General features: G+C 49.8%; 1 protein-coding gene across 1 annotated transcript; it reads right to left on the reverse strand.

Annotated features, from left to right (window-relative positions):
- Positions 1 to 442: 442 nt before the first annotated feature.
- Positions 443 to 7,156, reverse strand: LOC117091626 (napsin-A). The gene is made up of 9 exons (XM_033224203.1): positions 6,613 to 7,156; positions 4,014 to 4,155; positions 3,814 to 3,937; positions 3,507 to 3,625; positions 2,912 to 3,111; positions 1,719 to 1,841; positions 1,482 to 1,626; positions 987 to 1,085; positions 443 to 750 (listed from the first exon to the last, which is right to left on the reverse strand). Exons 1-9 carry the CDS (start codon positions 6,687 to 6,689, stop codon positions 523 to 525), a joined length of 1,257 nt encoding a protein of 418 aa, XP_033080094.1. The 5' UTR covers positions 6,690 to 7,156; the 3' UTR covers positions 443 to 522.
- Positions 7,157 to 16,665: the final 9,509 nt, after the last annotated feature.

The following is a 16,665-nucleotide window of genomic DNA, read 5'->3' on the forward strand; positions in this document are numbered from 1 at the left end:
GATGGTCTCGATCTCCTGACCTTGTGATCCGCCCGTCTCGGCCTCCCAAAGTGCTGGGATTACAGGCTTGAGCCACCGCGCCCGGCCTTCTCTTTATTTATTTATTTTTGAGATGGATTTCGTTGTTGCCCAGGCTGGAGTGCAATGGTGCGGTCTCGGCTCACTGCAACCTTGGCCTCCCAAGTTTAAGCCATTCTCCTGCCTCAGCCTCCCGAGTAGCTGGGATTACAGGCATGCGCCACCATGGCCGGATAATTTTTTTGTATTTTTAGTAGAGACGGGTTTCACCATGTTGGCCAGGTTGGTCTCGAACTCCTGACCTCAGGTGATCCACCCGCCCCTGCCTCCCAAAGTGCTGGGATTACCGGCGTGAGACACCACGCCTGGTCACAAAGCTTTCTCTTTAACAAGTACGCTATGAAAAGAAGCCACCCAGGCAGCATCGCTCAATGGAAATAGTGGATTTTTACTGGGCAGCGGGACCTCAGCGACCACCCACTGCGCATGCGCTTCACGTGGGCGTCACCCGGGGAACTGCGCCTGCGCGGTCTCGCCCCGTCCCAGGGCGGCTCGGCGAGTGCGAGCGCGCGCTAGGCCCACCCGGGCGCTGCTCTTCGTGTCCCCGCGGTCGAAGACGGCCACATACGTCCCCAAGAAGACGTCACCGAGGATCCAGAAGGGCCCTGCAGGCGGAGGGACATCCAAGGCCTGGAAACCGGACAAGCAGAGGCGGACGCCATTTCGAGTAGTCTGCAAGGCGACAAGAAGACAACTGGGTGTGGCGACCACAGGGACGGCCATTTCCCTGGGAGCCGGTGCTCCCCCCTCCCCCACACCCTCGGGCTCTTTAGTGTTCGCCAACAAACTGCCATCACAGGGACAAGAAATGTTTCTGCGGCCCTTTCCCTTCCTAGAGACGTCTCTCAGCTCTACCCTCTCAAACCGTCGTATGACGTCCCTATGGCGTCATGGTGATGGCCACCTACCTGAATGACGTAATCCTGGGCCGTGAGGTTAAACCAGACCCCGCCAAGAAGGAAGGAGACTGCGGGGAGCTTTGGGATTTCCGAGCACAGGATGATGTACTGGGGGAGAAGAGGAACCAGTGAAGATGAGAGATTCCTGCTCTGCTCCGTCCCTTCCGTGGCTCCCCAGTGCCATGGGGTAACCTCCGTATTGAGCACCTGGGTATTCAGCGTCCTGTGTGCAGAGGCCCTGCCGCCTAGACTTCTGCAGTCCCAAGCAAACCTGCATTATCGTCTCCCTCCACCCCACCACCATCCAGAGAGTCACAGCGTAGACACTTGGAAAGTGTCCTCAATTCCTCCCACCACCCTCCAGACTATCGGTCACGAAGTCCGGTGCCTCCTGCCCTGGAATGCCCCTTAAATACTTGCTTCCCACCCTCAGGCCCTTGGATGTTCACTGCCAAACTGCCATCAGCCTCCTCAGCCCGTACCCACCAGAGACTGGGACCTCACCTCCCCAGCCAGCAGGGGATATCCCCCAATGGCTGCATGCAGGGCCCGGATCTCCTCAGTAGGTCCTGTGATGAGGGACGTGCCCGTATCCAGGATGGCAGCACAGCCCCGGACGCAGAGAGTCAGCCCTGGGCCCACCTTCACACTGAGGGGGAAGTAGGCAGTCATCAGAGGCAGGGTCCTCGGAGTCCAGGCCCCCAGCCTCCAGCTCCAGAGCCAGGAGACCAAGTCCCTCACCGCTCCATGTGGATCTGCCAGTAGGCGGGGACTGTGACTGGCACGAAGGTGAGGGGTGGGATATAGTGTGCCGGGTCTGAGCCCCCCAGGACCAGCTCTCCTCCATCAGGCTCTTCGGGGTCCCTGCAGGGGCAGAGTGTAGAAAGTGTAGATGTCAGTGTCACTGGCCTTCCCTCAGCCCTAGGTATGTGGGGTTCCCACGGGGTAGTGAGATGCAGGAAGGGCCTAGATGTTGGGACTGGAAGCCAGGCAAGAAAAGCATGGCGCTTTAGGCTGTTGGGGACTTCCTGAAGTGAAGAGGAGACTTCATTTGACTGTGGAAGGTAGAGTTTTGGGGGAATTTCCTGAGCTGAATATCATAGTAACCAAGTAGAGCAGTGGCGTCTTGGAATTGGCTCTTGAAGGTGTGACTTGTGCAGGGGTGGGGTGGCTTCCTGGGTAGGAGGAGAGAATTTCTGAATTGCCTGTTGTGATATCTAGAGAGGTGTTAGACTTCCTGAGTTGGCTGAGAGCAATGGGAACAGGGATGGAGACTTCCTGGAAGGTAGAGGAGAGCGGGATCTACTAAGTGGTTGGTAGAACTGCTAGAGTGGGTTGGATGTCAGGGTAACTGAGTGGGCACAGGATTTTCTGACTGTGTGTGATGGGCCTCTGGGAGGGAAAGTGGAGACTTCTTGGAAACTTCTTGGATGTTGGGTGGGACTTCTGAGCATAAGATTGAACTTCCTAGCAAGTCAGTAGGACTTCCTGGATTAAATCAGGCAATTCCTGACTTCTGGTCAGTGTTCTCAAATGGGATTTGAGCTTTCTTGTTAAGGAAGAGAAAGCTCCTGAGTATTTTGTTGGGTGTGGCATGGAATTTCCTTGTTTGATTTTGAAACATGGAGCATTTTGAACTGATGGTGAGTTTCCTTAGTATGTCTTGTCACTTAAGCTCTGGGACTTTGAATAGGGTTGAGGTGTTTCTGTATAGGGTAGGTGACTTCCTGCATGGAGGATGCAACTTCCTGTATTGGATGGCTGACTTCCTGAATGGAGAGTATAAGTGGGTGACTCTGAGAGTGAGACTTCCTGAGTTGGGTCAGTGACTTCCTGAGTGAAGGTGGGACTTTATGGAGTAAGAGACTTCCTGAAGGAAGACTCACTTCCTTCTTGGGGATAGGACTCACAGATAGGTGCACCCTTCCCAGTACCTGTTGAGATAAAAAGAGAAGACAGGCTTAGCCAGTAGCCCCTGCTCTACCAGTACATCCATCGGGGGCCGAACTCCTTCCACAGACAGAATGGGAAAACCGAGGCCCAATATCCCATCAAAATGGGCAAAAGTGAAGACCAGGCCGGGCTCCCAGAGAGCCTCTCCGAAAATCACTGACGCACCCTTGATTCCACCAATCTAGGGGTAGATTGAGATGTGACCAGTTACTTTTTGGATGACAATAACCACATGTCCTGAGGGCTCCCAAACCAAGGCATGAATCCTAGTTCTGGGGACATCTGGATGAAAGCCCCAACTTCCTAGGAAACTTTGCCTCCTGAGAAGCCCCACCTCTTCACCCAGGAAGCTCCTCCCCCTGCTTGAGAAGCCCCACCTCTTCACCCAGGAAGCCCCTCCCCTTCCTTGTGATGCACCATCCCTTCACTCCGATAGGCAGGCCCTCCACCCCACTTGAAAAGCCCCATCCATTGATTTGGGGAGCTCCTCCTCCTCAAGCCCCTCCCTAAGCCAGATGATCTTAGACCATGGGGTTCTCCTAGGCTGAAGACTTCTGAGAGTCAAAGGTCACTCACAGTCAGCTTGTCTTCACTCAGGATTCCATCTACTCGCCCAGTTCCATATTGAATGGCAAACTTGGTGCCATTGGCCTGGAAGGAACTGGAGGCTTTGGGATCAAATTGGTGGTGTAACCCTAGGTTAGAGGTCAGAAAGGTGTCACTGGGGGAGGGAATCTCCCCAATGCCTACTGCCCCTTTGACTTTCTGACCTGTGAGGGCATCATAAAAGAACAATTCCTCAAAATCCTCTGAGAAGCTGAGGTCCAGCCCCGCCTTCTCCCTTCACCCCCATTCAGCCTTGTTCTCCCGCATAGAAACTCACAACAGGGCACACTGAAGAAGTGACATCTCCTGGACGGGACCCAGAGATTGGAGGAGCCAGTGTCAAAGACGACAGTGAAGTTTTGTGGAGGCGTTCCCAGCCCAATTTTCCCAAAATACTGGACCTGATACCAAAAGAGGAGAGTAAATGAGTTTGGCTCAAAGGCGCAGGGGTGAGGGCTGTGTGGGGCTGTGACTCACATCCCTGTAGTTCGAGAGAGGTACAAAGGTGAGCTTGTCCCCAGGGGATGGGGCCCCCAACTTGGGGACCTCTGCTGGTTCTCTCCGTCCCCTCAGTAGGTTCAGGGTCCTGCGTTCAGGTTGGACTCGATGAAGAGGGATGCTGTAAGGAAAGAGGATATTGACAGGAAGCTGCCCTTCTTGGAGATCCTCTAAATAGACTTACCCAAATAGGATATGATGACAAATTCAGCATCTCCTAGGCACTACAATAGTAGTCAGTACCAGAAACCCTACAATAACAACCTCCAGAAAAACCTATCAAAGATGCCATGATGACAGATGTCCCCAAATACTTTACAAGAGCAACGCATCCCAAACAGACCTTCCTAAAGACCTTTCCATGTTCAAATCCCTTAAAATAAGCCATTCCCAAAGAATTGACATTCTCAAAGGTTTCCCAAGACCCTAACAGAAAACCTAACCTTTGCAAAAGCCCTTGGGTGGTGGCCCCTGCATGCTTCAGTTCATGAGTTTAGGTACTATTTTCCCCACCCTTGGGGAGAAAAATGTAAGCGTGAAGTCTTAACTGTCTTGCTGTGTTGCCCGTGCTGATCTCAAACTCCTGGCCTCAGCCTCCCAAAGTGCTGGGATTACAGAGGAGAGGCACTATGCCCTGCCCGGGTTCCCTTAAACTGTATTTGCAAAAGCAGGAGGCAAACAGGATTTGGCTCTGAAGCTGAGTGTTTGCAACCCTTGACTTAGAGGGCCAGTTACAATTCAGATATCTTCGTTGCTAATTAAGTAAGTCTAGCATGGGGCCCAAGAATTTGGATTTCTAACAAGTTCCCAGGTCTTGATGATGCTGTTGATACAACATTTGGAGACCCACTTTTCTTTGCATTGACTTAGAAAATGGCCATGAGACATTAGGTTCAAAAAGCAGGTTAACAAGCACCATGTGCGGTAGTATCTTCATTCCTGCTTTTAGTCACTTCTCGAAGCACTTGTCGCCTCACTCCCACCTTTCCCCCCACCCCGCATGAGTCAGTCTTTGAGAGGCACAAGAATGTGAAGTGGGGAAAACTCTTCCTGGAAGTGTACACCCCTCCCCCTACCAGGAGTTCCAGGGGATGAGAAGAGAGGAGAAAAAGGGAGAGACTGGGGGAGGCATCAGAGGTAAGGTAGTGAGAAGACGTCTTGCATGGGGTCCTCAAAATTGGATTTCTTTTTCTTTTTTAAAACTTTTTGTTTGACACAGGGTCTCCCTCTTTCACCCAGGCTAGAGTTCAGTAGTGCAGTCAGGGCTTACTGCAGCCTTGATTTCCAGGGCTCAAGTGATTCTCCCACCTCAGCCTCTGGAGTAGCTGAGACTATAGGCACAAACACCACACCTGGCTTTTTTTTTTTTTTTTTTTTGAGACAAGGTGTCACCCTGTTGCTCTGCCCAGAGTGCAGTAGCAGGATCATGCAAGATCATAGCTCACTGCCTTAAACTCCTGGGCTCAAGCAATCCTCCTTCCTCAGCCTCCTGAGTAGCTGGGAGTCTGGCCAAGTTGTCCAGGCTGGTCTCAAAACTGTTGGCCTCAAACGGTCTTCCCACCTTTGCCTTCCAAAGTGCTGGGTTACAGGTGTGAGCCACGTCTCTGGCCAAAAACATGACTTCTTCAGGCCAAACAGTTTGATGGGTGTGACATGGAGGAGTCTCAGTTTAAATGTCACACATCTGGGGCTCTGAGATGGGAGGAGTGTGTCACAGGTCTGGAAACCATAATACCTAATCATCAGAGCTTATAGTGGGGTCTGCAGAGACCTCTCAAAAACATGTCCTAGCCAGGCGCAGTGGCTCACGCCTGTAATCCCAGCACTTTGGGAGGCTGAGGCAGGCAGATCATCAGGTCAGGAGTTCAAGACCAGCCTAGCCAACATGGTGAAACCCCGTCTCTACTAAAAATACAAAAAATTAGCCGGGCGTGGTGGTGGATGCCTGTAATCCCAGCTATTCAGGAGGCTGAAGCAGAAGAATGGCGTTAACCTGGGAGGCGGAGCTTGCAGTGAGCCAAGATCACGCCACTGTACTCCAGCCTGGGTGACAGAGCGGGACTCCATCTTAAAAATAATATAATAGTAATAATAAAAGGGCTCTGGTCAGCCAGGTGGAGTGGCTCACGCCTGTAATCCCAGCACTTTAGGAGGCCGAGGTGGGTGGATCATGAGGTCAGGAGTTCCAGACGGGCCTGGCCAACATGGTGAAACCCCGTCTCTACTAAAAACACAAAAATTAGCCGGGCATCTGTAGTCCCAGCTACTTGGGAGGCTGAGGCAGGAGAATGGCTTGAACCCATGAGGCAGAGGTTTCAGTGAGCTGAGATCACGCCATTGCACTCCAGCCTGGGCAACAGAGTGAGACTCCATCTCAAAAAAAAAAAAAATCTGATTTAAGAGATGTCAGAGTGGAGCCCTTAGGGGTGACAGCCTGGTTTAGAGATCTGGGAAGCTGAGAAAGAAGTCCTAGGGATCCTGGGTGCCTGGGAATCACTGAACTGGGAGTCCTAGACTTAAAGGGCAAGAGGCAGAGAATCCCTCCCAAGTTTGGGGGTGGTAGGTGGGGTCGCCATACCGGATCAGTGTGGCCCTGGCAGGCTCCATATTCAGCAGAGGCAGCAGCAGGGGTAGCAGCAGGGGTAGTGGAGACATGGCTGGGGACCTGGGTATGAACCCAGGTGTCCTGGGGCCTCGTTTTCTTTCCCTGGTGACTCCACCCTGTTCATGCCCCACCTCCAGGTTTAGAAGGAGACCAGGACGTGAAATCTGTCAGCAGGTGATACAGTGGACAAGGATGTTTCTTGAAGGTTTATGCAAAGTATTTTTGGAGGGTCAGCAGAAGTAGCATCCTGTGCTCCTGGTGCTCCTCATTGCCTACTTGAGTGGCCGTGGTGGTGGGGTCTCCTCCACCGTGACCACCTCCCACCCCCCATCCTTCAGCTGCTGTCAGTCTTACTTTTAACTTTCATATAACTTTTCTGAGACTTATTAACCACAAGTGTTTCCGTGGCCAAGTGGGAGAAACCAGCAGGCACCTGTGAAGGGCCTGGGGGAAGGGAGAAAGGAAATGATTAGACGCCCTCCCTCATGTATGAAGTGGGACTGCCTGCATTTCAGGACCCAGACTCTTACTCTTTCATTTGTAGGTGAAGTATGTTTCTTGTAGACAACAGATCATTGGGTATTTTTTTGTTGTTGTTTTTGGTTTTTTGTTTTGTTTTTGTTTTTTTTTTTTTGAGACTGAGTTTTGCTCTTGTTGCCCAGGCTGGGATTACAGGCATGCATCACCACGCCCAGCTAATTTTGTATTTTGAGTAGAGACAGGGTTTCTCCATGTTGGTCAGGCTGGGCTAGAACTCTCGGCCTCAGGTGATCCGTCCGCCTTGGCCTCCCAAAGTGCTGGGATTACAGGTGTGAGTCACTACGCCCAGCAGATTCTTAATTATTTCAATCTCTTTGTTAAATTTATCTGATAGAATCTGAATTCCTTCTGTGTGTTATCTTGAATTTCTTTGAGTTTCCTCAAAACAGCGATTGTAAGTTCTGTCTCTGAAAGGTCACGTATCTCTGTTTCTTGAGGATTGGTCCTGGGTGGCTTATTTGGTTTGTTTGGTAAGGTCATTTATTCTGAATGGTCTTGATGCTTATAGATGTTCACTGGTGGCTGGGCACTGACAAGTTAGGTATTTATTTATTTAGATGGAGTTTTGCTCTGGTTGCTCAAGCTGGAGTGTAATAGCGCAATCTCAGCTCACTGCAACCGCTGCCTCCCAGGTACAAGTAATTCTCCTGCCTCAACCTCCCGAGTAGCTGGGACTACAGGCACCTGACATCACCTGGCTAATTTTTTTTTTTTTTTTTTTTTTGCGATGGACTTTCACTGTTACTGCCCAGGCTGGAGTGTAATGCGCCATCTTGGCTCATTGCAACCTCCACCTCATGGGTTCCAGCGATTCTCCTGTCTCAGCCTCCCCAGTACCTGGGATTATAGACGCATGCCACCACGCCCAGCTAATTTTTGTATTTTTAGTAGAGACGGGGTTTTCATCATATTGGTCAGGCTGGTTTCAAACTCCTGACCTCAGGTGATCCACCCGCCTCAGCCTCCCAAAGTGCTGGGATTACAGACATGAGCCACCACGGCTGGCCATGTTAAGTATTTATTGTAGTCTTTGCAGACAAGGCTTGTTTGTACCTGTCCTTTTTGGGGAGGCTTTCCAGGTATTCAAAAGTACTTGGGTGTTGTGATGTAAGCCGTGTCCGCATTAGCGGGCTCCCCAAGCCCATTAATGCTGTGGTTCTTGCAAACTCATGGAGGTACTGCCTTAGTGGTCGTGGATAAGATCCAGAAGAATTATCTGGATTACCAGGCAGAGACTCTTGTTCTCTTCCCTTGCTTTCTCCCAGAGTGTCTCTGTCTGTCTCTCTCTCTCTCTCTCTCTCTCTCTCCCCCTCAGTGCTCACCTGAGGCCATGATTTTTGAAGGTTTTTTTTTTTTTTTTTGGTAGATTTTTGTTAAATTTGGTGTTCCTGCAGAGGGGATGATCAGCGGAAACTTCCGTTTGGCCATCTTGCTCTGCTGCCTCTCTAGACTTTCTCTAATTGCTGTTTGTTTTGTTTTGTTTTGTTTTTTGTTTTTTTTTTTTGAGATGGAGTCTCACCCTGTCACCCAGGCTGCAGTGCGGTGCCACGATCTTGGCTCACTGCAACCTCTACCTCTCGGCTTCAAGTGATTCTCTTGCTTCAGCCTCCCGAGTAGCTGGGATTACAGGCACGCACCACCACACCCAGCGTATTTTTTGTCCTTTTAATAGAGACAGGGTTTCACCATGATGGCCAAGCTGGTTTCAAACTCCTGACTTCAAGTGATCCACCTGCCTCGGCCTCCCAAAGTGCTGGGATTACAGGCATGAGCCACTGCACCCAGCCTCTCTGTTTTATTTGGAAAATACTAAAACGCACACACACACAAATACAAATCACCTGTAGGCCCACCATCATTCAAAACATATAAAAATAATAATTTTTTTTTTTTTTTGAGGTGGAGTCTCACTCTGTCACCCAGACTAGGGTGTAGTGGTGCAATCTCAGCTCACTGCAACCTCTACCTCCTGGGCTCAAGTGATTCTCCTGCCTCAGCCTCTTGAGTAGCTGGGATTATAGGTGCACACCACCACACTCCTCTAATTTTTTTTTTTTTTTTGTATTTTTAGTAGAGACAGGGTTTCACCATGTTGGCCAGGCTGGTCTTGAACTCCTGAGCTCAAATGATCTACCTGCCTCAGCCTCCCAAAGTGCTGGGATTACAGACGTGAGCCCCGCCAAAATGTATACAAGTAATTGCAATATCCCTCTGTCTGCCAGCCCCCCTTCTCTCTAAGCTTCTCAATTTTTAACAGGCATCAGAAATCTGGTTAAAACGCAGATTCCTTGGCCCCACCCTCAGAAATTCTAGTTCAGGAAGCCTGGAAGAGGGCCCAAGAATCTGCATTTTCCAACAAACCCACTGATCATGGAGCCATAAACATGTCTGAGAAACCCTATTCAAGTTCTTTGGGTTTCTGAGATAGATTTGCAAGTCAATATCAGCATGCATTTATTTTTTCTTTCTTTTCTTTTCTTTCTTTCATTCTTTTTTTTTTCTTTTTTGTTTTTGAGACGGAGTCTCGCTCTGTCGCCCAGGCTGGAATGCAGTGGCGCGATCTCAGCTCACTGCAAGCTCCGCCTCCTGGGTTCACACCAGTCTCCTGCCTCAGCCTCCCGAGTAGCTGGGACTACAGGTGCCTGCCACCATGCCCGGCTAATTTTTTTGTATTTTTAGTAGAGACGTGGTTTCACCGTGTTAGCCAGGATGGTCTCGATCTCCTGATCTTGTGATCCGCCCGCCTCGGCCTCCCAAAGGGCTGGGATTACAGGCGTGAGCCACTGTGCCCGGCCATTTTAAATTTTTTTAGTAAACAAAAGCCGCTTTACTTATTGATCTGCAAGTGATTTTTTTTCACTTAGCCATATTCCCTGGACATCAGAAAATTTGATATAACTTATCTATAGCAAAACACATGAATCCTAAGTGTACAGCACTATGACTTTATTTTTTTTCCACAACATTTTAGTCTGAAGATTTTCAAGCTTAGAGAAAAGTTCACAGGATTATAGAGAGAAGGTCCCTGTTCCCACCACTTAGAATTTATAATTAATGTATTTTGCAGAATTGTCTTTGTTACACATCTGTCCAGCTCTCTACCTTTCTTATCATCCAGGAGCCTATGTTTTTTTAATTGAATCTCTCAGATAAGTTGCAGACATCCATTCTTCACCCCTAAACACTTAAGCATTTACATCATCAGCCTGGTGGATTTACACATAGGTGTACAGCACCACTCAGACCAAAACATAGAACGTTTCCAGGCGGGGCTCGGTGGCTCACGCCTATAATCCCAGCACTTTGGGAGGCCGAGGCGGGCAGATCACTTGAGGTCAAGAGTTTGAGACCAGCCTGGCTAACATGGTGAAACCCTGTGTCTACTAAAAATACAAAAATTAGCCAGGTGTGGTGGCGCACGCCTATAATCCCAGCTACTTGAGAGGCTGAGACCGGAGAATCACTTGAACCTGAGAGAAATCGGTTGCAGCAAGCTGAGATCGCGCCATTGTACTCCAGCCTGAGCAACAGAGCGAGACTGTCTCAGAAAAAAAAACAAATGACAACAACAACAACAAAACATTTCCAGCTTCCCAGAAGGTCCTGTCTCACTGCCTCCCAGCCAGTGTCCCGCAAAAGGAATGAATACCCCGCGACCACAGTTTCGTTTTGCCTGTTCTTGAGTGTCACATGCAAGACATCACAGGACTTCTTTTGGGTTCAGTTTTTATCCCTCAATATCCTGTCTCTGCATGTCTTGAAAAGTCAGAGCATACAGATTTACTTTATTTTTCCCCAAAAGATTTTATTACGAAAATTCAGGCCAGGCGTGGTGGCTCATGCCTGTAATCCTAGCACTTTGGGAGGTCAAGGCGGGTAGATCAATAGAGGTCAAGAATCAAGACCAGCCTGGGCAACATGGCAAAACCCCGCCTCTGGCAAAAATACTAAAAATTAGTCTGGCATGGTGGTATGCACCTGTGGTCCCAAGTAGTAGAGAGGCTGAGGTGGGAGGATCGATAGAGCCCAGGAGGTGGAGGTTGCAGTGAGCTGCGATTGTGACACTGCACTCCAGCGTGGGTGACAGAGTGAGACCCCATCTCAAAAAAAAAAAAAGTAAAGAAAAAAAGAAAATTCAGACGCTCAAACATAAGACAAAGTGGAAAGAATTTTACAGTGAACCCACATATACCTCCTACCCAGCTTCCACCACTAACATTTGTCTGTGTTTGCTTTATCCTGTTTCTTTTCTTTTCTTTTTTTTGTCTTTTGAGACAGAGTCTCATTCTGTCACCCAGGCTGAAGTGCAGTGGCATGATCTCGGCTCACTGCAACCTCCGCCTCCTGGGTTCAAGCAATTCTCCAGCCACAGCTGGAATTACCTGGGCACCTGCCACCATGCCCAGCTAATTTTTCTATTTTTCAGTAGGGACAAGATTTCACCATGTTGGTCAGGCTGGTCTCAAACTCCTGACCTCAGGTGATCCGCCCACCTCGGCCTCCCAGAGTGCTGAGGCACAGGTGTGAGCCACTGCGCCTGGCCGATTTATCCTGTTTCAATCTGTCTAGCCTACCCTGTATCCCAGTGGTTCTCAACTAGGGGCTGTTTTCCCTGCAGGAGACGTTTGGCATTGTCTGCTGACGTTTTTGTCTCACCTGCGGTGGTGGGTGGGGGTGGTGCTCTGGCATGTAGTGGGGTAGAGGCCAATGATGTTGCTAAGCTTCCTGCCATGCACAAGACAGCCCCCCAACAAAAATTATCCAGCCCCAGGCAGGGCATGGTGGCTCATGCCTGTAATCCCAGGACTTTGAGAGGCTGGGGTGGGAGGATGACTTAAGCCCAGGAGTTCAAGACCAGCTTGAGAAACATGGCCAGTACAAACACATGTAAAACTTAGCCAGGCATGGCGGCATGCACCTGTCGTCCCAGCCACTCTGGAAGCTGAGGTGTGGGGACCGCTGGAGCCCAGCAGGTCCAGGATGCACTCCAGCCTAGGTGGCAAAGTGGAAAAAAAAAAAAAATCTGGCCCCAAATGTCACAGTGGCAAGGTCGAGAAACCTTGCTGTATTCATTCCTCGGCCCATCGCATTTTCTTGATTTCAGAATAACCTGCAGACATGAGTATTCTTCAGTGCATATACTTCCACAAGGCCATTCTTTTTTTTTTTTTCTTTTGAGAGGGAGTCTTGCTCTGTCGCCCAGGCTGGAGTGCAGTGGCGCGATCTTGGCTCACTGCAAGCTCCACCTCTCAGATTCAAACGATTCTTCTGTCTCAGCCTCCCGAGTAGCTGGGACTACAGCCGCACCACCATGCCTGGCTAAAGCCCATTCTTTTCTTTTCTTTTTTTTTTTTTTGAGACGGAGTTTCGCTGTTGTCTTTTCACCCAGGCTGGATTGCAGTGGCACAATCTCTGCTCACCGCAACCTCTGCCTCTCGGGTTCAAGTGATTCTCCTGCCTCAGCCTCCCGAGTAGCTGGGATTACAGGCATGCGCCACCACACCCAGTTGATTTTGTATTTTTAGTAGAGACCGGGTTTCTCCATATTGGTCAGGTTGGTCTCAAACTCCCGACCTCAGGTGATCCGCCCACCTTGGCCTCCCAAAGTGCTGGGATTACAAGCATGAGCCACCATGCCCGGCCAAGCCCATTCTTTTAAATAGCTACATAGTATTTGAGAGTATTAATGTAACACTACAACACCACTTCCAGAACTGATTCTCTGCATAGATTGTTTTCCCCCTTTTAATGTAATAAACAATGCAGTAATATCCTTATAGATATTTTCTGCACATCTATTCCATAGCATCTGTATTAGTCCATTTTGCACTGCAATAAAGGAATACCGAAGGCGGGGTAATTTCTAAAGAAAAGGTGGCCGGGTGCGGTAGCTCACACCTATAATTCCAGCAACTTTGGGAGGCCGAGGCGGGCAGATCGCTTGAGGTCAGGAGTTCAAAACCAGCCTGGCCAACATGGTGAAACCCCGTCTCTACTAAAAACACCCAAATAAATTAGCCGAGCGTGGTGGCAGGCGCCTGTAATCCCAGCTATTCAGGAGGCTGAGGCAGGAGAATTGCTTGAACCCGGGAGGCGGAAGTTGCAGTGAGCTGAGATCGCGCTGCTACAGTCCAGCCTGGGCGACAGAGTGAGACTTCATCTCAAAAAAAAAAAAAAGAAAAGAAAGGCTAGGTGTGGTGGGGGTGCGTTTGGGAGGTGGGGGTGTCATCCCAGCCCTTTGGAAGGCTGAGGCAGGAGGATCGCTTGAGCCTGGGAGTTGGAGACCAGCCTGGGCAACAAAGGGCGACCCTGTCTGTACAAAAAAATTTAAAAATTATCTGGGCGTAATGGCACACTCCTGTAGTCCCAGCTACTGGGGAAGGTGAGGCAGGAGGATCACTTGAGCTCAGGAGGCTGAAGCTGCAGTGAGCCGTCATCAGGGGACTGCACTCCATCCCGGGCGACACAGTGAGACACTGTCTCAATAGAAATAAATAAATGCAAAAATAATGCTAAAGATCCACTTTGTGCACTCTGGGGGATTTTCCTGAAACAGTCGACCATGTCTCTGATAACTGTCACCACCCACTTTGTTTTCTCAGTCAGAGCACCCTTCAAGTCGCCCCCCACGCTTTCCGTCTGCAGCACCCCATCCAACTTCACCCAAAGCGCCCGTAAGTAGTTTCTGAGAGGCCGTGCCTGCAAATTCCCAATTGGCCACAAGGTGGAGGTGTGGGCCTATTTTCCCAGCCAAGATTCCCCAGCCGCCACCCCTGTTTCTAGAGCGGGACTCCTGGAACACCAGGCTCTTTCCAGCTCCCTGCTTCTGCCCTGGCGCTTCCCCACCCTGGAATGCCGACTTGCTCGCTCTCTGCACCCCACGGGAAAAGGAGCAGAACAGAGGCTTCCTCCCTGACTCCCCTGCCCGAGGTTACTGGGACATCTCCTGCCGAACACGGCCTGGCCAATGGGACCTGGATCTCCCCATGTCTTCTCTCTCAGGGGGTTGTGACCGGGTCGGCCTCCACCATCAGAGGAGCACAGTCTCCAGAATCGCCCAACACAATCTTTCCCGAAGCCCCTCAGGAGGTGATTAGGTAAAGGATTGCCAGATTTTTAAACCCGTCATTTTATTTACTAACTAACCTTGTAATAAAGGAATTATCGCCCACATTTTACGGGATTGGGGGGGTGCTGCGGTGCAGAAAGGTTAAAAGGAGGCAGCCCAGGTGCACTTGGAGGGGAATTGAACCTGGTTCTTGAAGCTGCAGACACCAAGTAATCAGCCCAGATGCCTCGCATTGTCTCTGCCAGGATTACTTTTGCCCGTTCCATTAGCGAGAATCTGTCACGTGGTTGCTCCTGGCTGCAAGGACGACCCGGAAAATGTAGTCCAGTTGTGTGTCTAAGCGTGAGGGACACTTTGTGTGACTCTCAGCCACTGTGGGCCACATCTGACCCAACAGGGTCTCAAATTCGGACCCGCGTTCCCTCTATGATCTTATATCGCACTTTCCCGAGGTCTCGCATTAGGTTTTTTTTTTTTTTCCTTGAGGGAGAGTCGCGCTCTGTCATCCAGGCTGGAGTGCAGTGGCTGTGATCTCGGCTCACTGCAACCTGCGTCCCCTGGGTTCAAGCGATTCTCCTGCCAATTTTTGTGTTTTTAGTAGAGATGGGGTTTTGCCATGTTGGCCAGGCTGGTCTCAAACTCCTGACCTCAGGTGATCTGCCCATCTCAGCCTCCCAAAGTGCTGGGATTACAGGTGTGAACCACTGCACCTGGCCTACTCAAAATATTAAACACAGGCCGGGAGTGGTGGCTCATGCATGTCGTCCCAGCACGTTGGCAGACTGAGGTGGGAGGATTGCTTGAGCCCAGGAGTTCCAGACCAGCCTGGGCAATACAGTGAGTCTGTTTCTATGAAAGAATTAGCCGGCTTGCTAGTGCATATTGGTAGTCCCAGTTACTCTGGAGACTGAGGTGGGAAGATCACTTGAGCCCAGAAAGTCAAGGCTGCAATGACCTGTGACCACACCACTCCACTCCAGCCTGGGTCGCAGAGTAAGACACTGTCTCAAAACAAAAGTTAAACATAGAGTTACTGCATGACCTAGCAATCCTACTCCCAGGTGAAATGAGAACATATGTCTACACAAAAACTTGTACATGAATGTTCATAGCAGCGTTGCAGCCAGGAATAGAAACATCCCACCTGTCCATTAACTAGCCAATGGGTAAGTACAAGGTGGTATATCTGTATCATGGACTATCACTGTGCCATAAACACAAATGAAATACTGATACATTCTACAATGTAGATGAACCTAGAAAACTTTATGCCAAGTGAGAGATGCCAGTCACAAAGAGCCACATATTCCACGGATCCATTTATAGGAAATGTCCAGAATAGGAAAATTCCATAAAGTCATAGAATTTTTTTTTTTTTTTTTGAAACAGAGTCTTGCTTTGTCACCCAAGCTGGAGTGCAGTGGTGCCATTATGGCTCACTGCAACCTCAGCCTCCTGGGCACAAGTGATCCTCCCATCTCAGCCTCCTGAGTAGCTGTGTCTAGAGGCATTCGCTACCATGCGTGGCTTAGTTTTTAATTTTTTGTAGATACGGGGGTGGGGGGGTCTCCCTGTGTTGCACAGATTGGTCTCAAACTCCTGGGCTCAAACAGTCTTCCAGCATCGGCCTCCCAAAGTGCTGGGATTACAGGCATGAGCCACCTCGCTCAGCCAGACATAGATTAATTGCTGCCTCAAGCTAGAGAAAAAGGGTGGAAGAATTGGGTATAACTGTTTTTTGTTTGTTTGAGACGGAGTCTCACTCTATCGCCAGGCTGGAGTGCAGTGGTGTGATCCTGGCTCACTGCAACCTCCGCCTCCCGGGTTCAAGCGATTCTCCTGCCTCAGCCTCCTGAGTAGCTGGGATTACAGGCGCCCGCCACCATACTCGGCTAATTTTTGTATTTTTAGTAGAGACGGGGTTTCACCATGCTAGCCAGGATGGTCTCAATCTCTTGACCTCGTGATCCGCCCGCCTCAGCCTCCCAAAGTGCTGGGATTACAGGCGTGAGCCACTGCGTCCAGCAGGTATATCTGCTTATGGGAATGGGGTTTCTTTGTGGAGTGACCAAATGTTCTAAAATTGGCTATGGTGGTGGTTGCACAACCCTGTGAACATGCTAAAAACCATTCAATTGTACTTTGAAGTGGTAAATTGTTTGGTATGTGAACCAAATCTCAATAAAGCTATTACCAAAAAAATTAGAGGATATTGGCCGGGTGTGGTGGCTCACACGGGTGGATCTGGCCACTGCACTCCAGACTGGGCGACAAAGCGAGACTTCGTCTCAAAAAAACAAACAAACAAAAAAACAAACAATCAGAGGATATTGGATTACGTACAAATGAGAACCTTGGTCTACAACTACGTTCAGACAACAAAACTGCCAGTGACTGAATGCTTCTGTATGCCACGC

This window comes from Trachypithecus francoisi, unplaced genomic scaffold (genome assembly GCF_009764315.1).
Source record: "Trachypithecus francoisi isolate TF-2019V2 unplaced genomic scaffold, Tfra_2.0 Lachesis_group12, whole genome shotgun sequence".
Classification (NCBI taxonomy): Eukaryota; Metazoa; Chordata; class Mammalia; order Primates; family Cercopithecidae; genus Trachypithecus; species Trachypithecus francoisi.

Bases quoted from the DNA above. Each gene is read 5' to 3' on its own strand.
- LOC117091626 (XM_033224203.1), bottom strand. From the start codon at position 6,689: ATGTCTCCACTACCCCTGCTGCTACCCCTGCTGCTGCCTCTGCTGAAT. The intron at 3,938-4,013 runs GTGAGTCACAGC...TTTTGGTATCAG, and splicing joins CTCTCTCGAACTACAGGGAT to GTCCAGTATTTTGGGAAAAT. The intron at 1,086-1,481 runs GTGAGGTCCCAG...CTTCTCCCCCAG, and splicing joins ATCCCCTGCTGGCTGGGGAG to TACATCATCCTGTGCTCGGA.